Here is a 9,859-nt window from a genome sequence, read left to right as displayed (position 1 = left end):
TCAATCCCCACTCTTCTGCCACTGCATCTTGCCAAGTGTCCTTTCCAAGATACTGAACCTCTAACATTGGCAGGACTTCAACTACCAATATCAGACACTATGTAAATTAACTCCCAATATCTTACACTATGTAACTTTACAGACATAAATAACAAAAATGAATCTTGCGCAGTTCGCTTCTGCGCAGGATGTGCGCAGTCCGTATCTGAGCAGGATGTGCACAGAAGCGGACTGCGCAGGAGGTAAATAAATAATAAATATATATATATATAACAGAAAATAAATGAAAAGTACATTTTCACCACTTTCAAATTTATACGCGAGGACGCTACAATATGAACGTGTTCATCGTTTAAATTCATTATTTGTCATTGAGTTGCGTTCAGTTCATCGTTCTCATAAAAGTGAACGCATTCGTTCATGCACAACACCGGCGGTGAGTGGGTGGTATTGCAAAGTAGAACTAAAATGATCTTTCACATATATTTGACCTTAAACCGAGAGGTGAAAATCATGTTGTTTATGTGATGCATGTTGATCTTGATTACATGTATTGGTGCTCAGGTGTATTTCTGCCCTTCAGCCTGTCTGCTGTACAGGAATGTGCGAATGTGTGAGGTGTTTACAAAAGTGGACCGTACCACCAAAGAGTAGGGGGGGGGGGGGGGGTACTGTTAGATTAATAGTACGTGTGCACGGTAAATTGTTGCAGCGACACTCGAGGTGAAGCTATTTAACTCTTAAAAAACCTCGTTACACACAGGGAGGATTAAAAAAAGCCAGAATGAGTCGAATGAGTACGGGGTCGGAGACGAGTCACTTTGGTGTCGCCCACCATTCTCTGCAGTGGATATGGCGTCACTGGAAAGTGTAGGAGTCGAGAAACTTCACCCATGTAAATAACGTCAGCGCGAAGCTGTAGGTAGCGTCACTCAGTTCAGAGAGAAGTATACGTGTATATTAGACAGGTAGTTTTATTTTTCAAATATGCCCCGAAAAAAGCCATTTAGCAACAAGCAAAAGAAGAAACAGCTCCAAGTGAAGCGCGAGAGGAAGAGAGGTAACTACATCTGCCGCTAGCTTCACCCTGCTAGCGTTAGCACTTAGCTAACGGTCCACGGAGCACGGCTGACACCAAACGTGCTTCGCTGGCTATTTGTTTGTGTGTGTGTGTGTGTCTGCGGGGCTGATTCGTGATTTAACTGACACGTTCAGCCGAAGCACGAGAAAGTTTAACACGTAAACCATCGCTGCAGGTTCACTGTTAGCTAGCGGTGAAAACAAGCCGCATGACACTACTCGAACCTGCGCTGAGTTGATGACACGGACCTGCCTGCGTGTTGGTTGAAGCGTTCAAATGATCGTTGTTAGCTAACGATACAAGTAGACAGTAGACAGAGAGACAGCACTGTGCGAGTGAACTGTCACCATCACGTTATGTTCACCTCTTAAACCACTTAATGGAGATCATATGTTGATTAAGAGATTCCCAGGAGCTGAATGTGTGTTAAAGTGCTTTTATTGAGTTTAACATTTTAATGTTCTTAACCTTTCCCTTGCTTTGTGCTATGAAGCCCATGAAAGCTGCTATACAAATAAACGTTCCCTCATTTTATACATTTCATTAAAAAAAACTTTGATTGTCTTTGAAATATTCTTTCCTATTTCTTAAACTGCAGACTTAATGCTACTTAGAATTCATATTTCAGCATTTCGTTAATGTGTCCAGTTATACCTCGACAATGATCCATTTGGAATGCAGTTGTTAAAACTAAAACAAGCCGTCAATTGTTTTTCTCAGCAGAAGTTTTTAGTAAAGACTTAATTTATGTAAGATTATATAAAATTTGATTTGAACCCAGACTCGATTTGGACTCAGTAGAGTCCATTCATCCTCCAATGACCCTTTTAAACACATTTAAATTCACTACATCCAGATTTTTATTTGGATCTGCACCAAATCACACACACTCATAAATATCAGTCCCCTAAACTTGCCTTTTCAAGATCCATGAACGATTATCTTATAGGCAATACACAACAAACAAACCCCTATATTGAAATGTTAAAGACAGTCAATAAACGATCCTGAATCTGCCCCCTGTTTCAGATCCACACCACATTTTTATGGGTTCTACCCTGGGCAATGCCCCATACCTGTACATTAAAACTTGGAAAATGCCTGATCGTTTTTCAAGAGTAAAAGGCAACCATGTCAAATGTCGATGTAGATCTTGGTATCGATGTGTGCTTTATGCCTGTGTCTGACTGGGATTCTTGGTATTTGCCCCTCACTTCCAGGTGACACAGGTTCTGGGCCGAGCAGCCGTCATGCGAGCGTGGAACGAGGAGGAGAACGACAGTCGGATACCTCAGACAGTGAGACCACTGATGTTAGAAGAATGAACCAGCAGCCTTCCAGCAGAGAAGGTAGATATGATCCCAACAGGTGAGTTGTCAGAACCATTACTAATACTCACGTTGATTCACTTTCATCTGTGTCTATTGTTATGATTTATTTTATATATAAACCTAAAAAAGCGTACATGCTTTGCAGCAAACCACACATATGAAATTGATATAATATTATTGCTTTTATGATCTGTGACCCATAGTCTAACAAAGTTTTAATACCCCCTTCTTACTTTTCTCTTCAGGTTCCGACTTCACTTTGAGAGAGAAAGTAAAGAGGAGGTGGAAAAGAGAAAGAAGGTGGCCATGGAGAACTTCTTGACGCCAGTGTCAGATAAAGAACTAGAAATCAACATCGATGACATCTATCCCTCAGATAAAGGTCTTGCTGTTTTTCAAATGCTTACCACATGACAAGACTCAAGCAGATGAGCGGAGTAGGTGAATGGAGTGTGGGTCACCGCTTGACACGCTGAAACTTGATTATCCACTGCTAGGTCTTGGTTTCCCACGACGGCCGCCCTGGAATTATGAAATGACACGAGAGAACCTGCTGAGGAAAGAGGAGAAGTCGTACAGAGAATATCTTGAAGATCTTCACTCCAGGAACCCACTTGGCTCCCTCAGCCACTTTGAGCACAATCTTGAGGTAAGTAACTTAACAAACAGGATGCACTCTTAAGGACATTTTGATTACTAAAGTCCTAGACTGGGGAAACAGTTGTAGGACTACCGACATGTTGGGGTTTTTCAAGCTCCAACATTGTCTCAGGGACCTAAAATTATAAGGACAACGGTGATAACTTATACATTTAATTTAGGAAACGTGGCACTTACTACAAAACTCCATCTTTTGCATTAAATGACAAGGAATAAAATACAGATCAGACCTTACCAATTTTCTGGTGAACCAGGATCAGTTAAGTTCATCATTTCTTCAGTGTACCTGCTTCCATTTTTTTTTTATCCCCTTTGTCTTTTTTTTGGTGGAGAAAAGTTTAAAAAGAGATGCCTGCTAACTAAATAATTGAATTAAAAACTGAATCAGCCTGCAGACTCACTTTGCTACTTTAATCTGAAAGATATAAATGTTATATAGCGTATAACTCCAGGGTGAACGATAAACTGAATGTGTCATTCCGGTTGCATCATGAGGAGAATGGTAAAAATTAGATGACTTGTTTTCCTCTGGGAACAAAGTATCATCAAATCGTATCTCCATGCTGTTCCATTGCTCAGGCTGTGAAATGATAACATTGTTTTTCAAAACTAAAGTAAACCCTGCTGATCATTTAATTGTGTGTGGGCTGAGCTCAGGCAGCACATCACAGCAGACGCAGTGCTGTATCAGTTGGTGATGTAATAAGTGACTGATTATTCTCGAGACGCTGGGGAATTTAAGTGGTGCAGAGGATCAACATGATATCAGGTAGAACACATATGAATACACTGCTTATTTGAACAGGTTGTTTTGTCTTAAGGGCCGACCATTGATTTTATATCATCAACATAGAGAATACTTTAAATGTAATGATAAATATCAACTTCAAGTAGTTTTTTCTTTGACCATTCTTTCATAATAAAACTGTGATGCTGAGAAGCACAGCAGATATTTGTAAATTCATGAACTTAACTTTGTTTATAGCAACACTAAACCTAACCCTACTTCCTTCTCCTTTTCCTTTGTTTCAGACATGGAGGCAGTTATGGAGAGTGTTGGAGATGTCTGATGTTATTCTGCTCATTGTGGACATCAGGCACCCGGTAGGTGATTGTTTGACCATAAGCCTTCATAATGGATCCGGCCACTAGATGGAGACACAGTCAAGATCCATCTCCAAACCTGATGTGTTTATTATTCATAATTTAAATTTTCAGGTTTTTTCAGGTACTAAAATAATTGTCAACATTTTTAGATGCTTATTTTTGTGCTGAGAGGACATGTATATAATCTTGTACCCTGGGTAGATCTAAAAGTAATAACACATTTGACCAAAGATGTAAGTCAGGCAAATAAACTAGAGGAAAGGAGAATATTATCCCTCCTTTTATTAATGTAAACGGAAATGTTGTTGGATCTGAATTAATAGAATCAAATTGTCAACAACAAGTTGAGTTTAGTGAGAGCAAAACTTGGCCTGTAATGTTTAATGACAAATTAAAGTGTTTTGGAAAAATTCGACCGTTCAATCAGCAGTTCAATGCAGCAGCGTCTCATATGTTATAGACTGTTAATCAAGCACTGTTTATTCTATAAACTACTATATACTGCATACATTTATTGTTGTGATTTTGTTAATGAAGTGAGGAAAATGGTTTGACAGCCTGCTCTGCTCTGTGCGTGCGTGTGTGCGTGCGTGTGCGTGTGTGTGTGTGTGTGTGTTAAACAGAAAGTAATTTCTTCTCAACAAATCACAAGACTCGTGCTTCTGTCACTTTATTTCCAAGTCTTATTCTCGATCTACTTAATGTGGCGTGAATTTAGTTCCAGTTTCCAGTTTCATTACTAAGTTAAAAACGGCAAAGCTCATCTTGAGCTATTAATAATGACATGATGTAGTGGTTTATTTGTCGAATGGCTCATAATTACTATTTTAACGAGGTGTGTCCTCATGTGAACCTCCTAGGTGCTGCAGTTCCCTCCAGCCGTGTACCACTACATCACAGGAGAGCTGCAGAAGCAGGTGATGCTGGTGTTGAACAAAGCCGACCTCTGTCCTCCTCCACTAGTGATCGCCTGGAAACACTACATGACCTCTCAGTTCCCCCACCTGCAAATAGTCTGCTTCACCTCCCACCCTGGGCAGCCCTACAACACAGGTGAGGAGAGGGAGAATACAGGGTAGGGAAAAAACTGGATTGTAGTTAAGCCCCGGAAAATACGACATCAGACAGTATCAAGAATACCCATTTATCTCTCTCTAACTCTGCTGGTTTATAGTCCTCCAGAAGAGGAGGGTGAGAACGAAGGCTGACTGGAGGCATGGTGGAGGTCCTACAGATATCCTGAAAGCCTGTCAGGAGATCACAGCAGGGAGAGGTGGGCATGTGCTCTTCATCTAGCATACTTATCATTAAGCGTTTATAACAGCGCAGGCATTAAGTTGTCCACATTTCGTCACAGTTGACCTTTCCAGCTGGGATAAGAAGATTAAGAGAGATGCTGTTTCTGAGAGACCGAATGGGGACCAATCGGATGAGGGAGCGGAGTCTGTGCTGGTGGAGCATCAAACTGACAGCGCTATGGAGATGAGCAGCCCATCACAAGAGCTCTACAAAGATGGCATCCTCACATTGGGTTGTATAGGTATGAGACATCCCTGTGTTAATTGAGCCGTGTAACCAGGTTGACTGAGCAAATTATTCAAACAATTCTAAAGAGAGTCTCTTGTGACGAAAGACGAATATGAAGACGTTAAGTGGGATTTCTCAACTGTCGTTTGGTAGTAACACCAGATAATTACAGCCTGACAAAAGATGTAAAGCAAGTCATACAATCCAGGTTGTCATTAAACATAGCCTCATCCTGTTTTTTTCTAGGCTTTCCAAATGTTGGTAAGTCGTCTGTAATAAACACCCTGGTGGGGAGGAAGGTGGTGAGTGTGTCTCGAACACCAGGCCACACCAAATACTTCCAGACGTACTACCTCACCCCGACAGTGAAATTGTGCGACTGCCCCGGACTGGTCTTTCCCTCGCGTGTCAACAAACAGTTACAGGTACGAAACTCTGTGTTCTAGAAAGCAGATGTGACTCTGAGTTTACTCACCTGTTTAGGCTCAGTGGAATCGTAATTGTGTTGAACAGAGCATTCACACAATTCTGGGTAAATTGGTTATTGATTTTATGCCCCCCCCACCACCTTATACCAGGCTTGTTTTGTAAAATGACTCTTTTCTGTTTTTGGATACAACCTTGCCATGTTCAAAAATGATTTTAGATCTCTGTTTGAATTTCCTCATTGAGCCTTTTCTTTATAGCTCATGTTTTTTTGTTTTGAACTCGGCCTTTGTTTTATGCTTTGCTAGATTCTGGCAGGCATCTACCCAGTGTCTCAGCTGCAGGAGCCCTACAGCTCAGTGGGTTATCTGTGTGAGAGGACCCCCTTCCTCTCTGTTCTGAAACTCAAGCATCCCAGCTTGCTGGATAATAAACCCCATCTTGGAGACCAGGGATCAGAGGGGCTTCGATGGACTGCTTGGGATGTGTGTGAAGGTAAGATGAGTCACTGACACACTAAACATCTACTGTTGTGTTAGGTTTTAAAAGTTTGTGCCACCACTTCTTACCAGCCCCCAAGTTATGGCCCATTATCGATTGTAGAATATCATTACATTTACCATACACACCAAATAGAAAATCCCCTCTATGAGACAGTGAAGAGAGTTTTGTCATTCTATCTTTTTTCGTCTCATTAAAAAATCCTGTTGAAAAACCAAAACAAACAATTAGTCTTTATTTCAATGGTATCTGACACGTCCAGCTTGTCTTCAGCACGTAGTCTGTTTGGTGTATGTCTTTAGTTACAAATATGTACTTACACCAAAAAAAGTGTTAAAAATATTCTAGAATTGCTGGAAACAATAGTTGTTATTGAAACAGGTGTAAATCTTGAAATCTTTTGCATAATTGTCTGCCCCAGATTTTGTGTTAATGGCAGTTTATGTGAAATTATCTTAAAATAAACTTAAGTTCCCATGTTCATTTGAATGTAAACTCATTTGGATGCATTACTCAATCGCACACAGGTATAAGCCATATTATTGTTTGGTAACACAGATAATACTTGTTGGTAGAATGTCCCCCATGTGTAAAACTGTCACCAAGACTTGTCTCTTCCATCACTTGTTGCGTTCTTTAGCTTGGGCGGAGAGGAGAGGATACAAGACTGCAAAAGCAGCTCGCCACGACGTTTACCGTGCAGCCAATAGTCTCCTGCGGTTGGCAGTTGACGGCAGATTGTGCCTTTGCCTCAGGCCACCTGGCTACAGCTGCCTGAAAGGTAAAGGATGCTCTCCCATGACTAATGGTTTCAGCTTCAAGTGTATTTGCAAAGTGAAACAGTAGGTGGGTAGAATTGATTTATCATGATGATTATTTATGGTCTACAGAGCATTGGGAAAATCACCCAGACCTACCGGAAATAATGGCTCTACTGGGAAGGATGACCCAGGAGGAAGATGGTGGAGACAAGGAAGATGAGGAGGATGGAGAGTCCAGCTCCGAGCCAGAGGAAGAGAGAGACAGGGATGCAGACGATGATGAGGATGGGGATGATGAAGATGAGGGGATTGGACAACCAAAACCGAAGGAAGAAAAGCCATCTGGTTTCACTGTCAACATGTACAACGTCCTTCGAGAAAATGAGTGTGAGTGATACCGAAAGGAAAGATGAACAGAAGAAATGAGTTCCTGACTTTTCCCCGGCAACCCCAGTAAATTTCTCATTCCTTCTTTTTCCAAAAGCTGCATTCCTTCTCATTATTTCTTGCGCATCCACTCCATTACCTTCTCTGTACATTAACATGATCGATTCTAATGAATTCCCCGTCTCGTCCCTATAGTAAACAGAGCATATTCATGTATTCCATGTTTTGCCCATGCTCTGCTTGTTCATAGATGAAGCTTCTTCATAAATGTTGCTTCAATGATTGAGTTTTGTTTGGTTTGATTATATATTTTTTCTTTGCATTGACTTCTGATAAGACAAATGAACAAGTAACTTCCCTCAGCCTGAAATAATCAACCAACCAATTTTCAACCTCTTTGTTGATAAGTGACCTCACAGCTGAGATGCCAAAATTCAAGAGAGAATAAAAAAAAAGTAAATTAATCCGAGGCACTGTCAACATGATGTCATTGATTTGAGCAGCCGTTTGGCTCTCACAGCAGCTCGAGATTTAAGACCACAACTCTAAATCATCTTTATTGAACATGCTATGTCTCAACTTTGGTTAAAGGGTGGATTCCGGGAGATGAAAACAATTTTAATTACACTTTTTTCAGTTAGCAGTATTACGGCTCAGTTAGACGTTCATTTATTCATTATTTTTTTAATTACCTTGGTTTTGATTTAGATTATGCTGTATCTGAAATTGATATTTTATTTGGTGTAATTCTAGACAATACACAGGTCATTTCAATACATTTCTTGGATGCGGGGAGGGGAAGGAGTGGTGTGTTGTTGGACGAGGCCGTTTCAGGAATTTAACCTGTAGTGTTTTAACTACTACAAATATTATCCATAGATGCTTACAGAGGTTTACAGTATTTAGTGCAGGATTTGGCTGCAACCATTCAACAAGTTTAATAGCTAATGGCAGCACAGTGGAACTGATAGAACATTTGTTAAAGGGATAGTTTGACATTTTGGTGTATGTGTTTATTGACTTCCTTACCAAGTTAGATGAGAACATTGATCTCATTCTCGTGTCTGTAGGGTAAAAGTGAGGATAGAGACAGGAGACAGTTAGTTAAGCTCAGCATTTATGGGCGAAACTGTTTCTTGGAACCAGGCATCCAGGTATTAACTTCACGTGACTGAGCCTTAGAAGCACTGAAAGCTGTGGCTGAACGTTACCCATACAGACACGAGAGTAGCATCAATATTCTCATCTAAATCTCAGCTCCAAAGTGAATGAGTGCATTTACCAACATGTTGAACAGTTACTTTAACAACAGAGAGAGAGACTCTACAGCTTCAATTTATCTTTATATAATAACATTACACACACAGTTGTTTTGTGAAAATGTAACCAAGACAGTGGTCAGATTGAAGCTCTGGTCCTGTAACGCTGTTGCAACACCTGCAAATGTTTCTCATATTTTTTTAATCTAACTTTCTCTTTTGAAAAAAACAAGTAGAGCAGCAACGAAGAAGAAGTGATTTCTGTTATCGGATCTTTACATAGATTGTGTGTATTTTGTCGCCAACGCCCAACTGGATATCTTCAGTAGTATCAGAAGCATTTCTGATGCTGGTATCTCATCTCTAAAGACGAGTTGGACCAGTCTCTCTCTCTTTATCTCTCTGTGATCTGCTATGGCCCTGCTACAATCCTGAGTGCTGTAATATTATTATTATTGTGTGCTGCTGTCGTACCTCATTCACATGGGAAGTCTATAGCACAGTGCTGTGTTACTATGTAATACATCACACTGCAGCCACATGCAATCATGTCTACCATTGGTACAATGTTAAATCAGATACTCAACACTACCATAATGTTATAAACACGACAGATGTTTGGCCGTGTTGATGTGGAGTTTCTTTTGTTGTTTTGAACTATTAAAAGTGACTGTATCTGGAGATTATGCTGTGAAGGCTTGAGGTGTGTTCAGGCTACTTGCTGCATTCCTCATTTCATTCCCACCATACCTGATGATGAACTGGACTGCTTTCTGCAATAAAAGAAAATAATCATCGAGAAAATCTTTGGGTTTGCAA

General features: G+C 40.5%; 1 protein-coding gene across 2 annotated transcripts; it reads left to right on the top strand.

The window, feature by feature from the left end:
- Positions 1-764: 764 nt before the first annotated feature.
- gnl1 (guanine nucleotide binding protein-like 1) lies at positions 765-9,859 on the top strand. Of its 2 annotated transcripts, XM_053431627.1 has the most exons (12): positions 765-1,060; positions 2,302-2,449; positions 2,658-2,794; positions 2,910-3,061; positions 4,105-4,176; positions 5,040-5,232; positions 5,354-5,452; positions 5,537-5,719; positions 5,953-6,131; positions 6,441-6,627; positions 7,274-7,414; positions 7,524-9,859. In XM_053431627.1, exons 1-12 carry the CDS (start codon positions 988-990, stop codon positions 7,787-7,789), a joined length of 1,830 nt encoding a protein of 609 aa, XP_053287602.1. In that variant the 5' UTR covers positions 765-987; the 3' UTR covers positions 7,790-9,859. The 2 variants fall into 2 exon arrangements, with proteins under 2 accessions (XP_053287602.1, XP_053287603.1); XM_053431628.1 differs by lacking the exon at positions 765-1,060 and having other exon boundaries at positions 2,300-2,430.

This window comes from Pleuronectes platessa, chromosome 10 (genome assembly GCF_947347685.1).
Source record: "Pleuronectes platessa chromosome 10, fPlePla1.1, whole genome shotgun sequence".
NCBI classification, from domain to species: Eukaryota; Metazoa; Chordata; class Actinopteri; order Pleuronectiformes; family Pleuronectidae; genus Pleuronectes; species Pleuronectes platessa.
The sequence above is the reverse complement of the archived record's forward strand: the minus strand, read 5'-3'. Positions and strand labels throughout refer to the sequence as shown.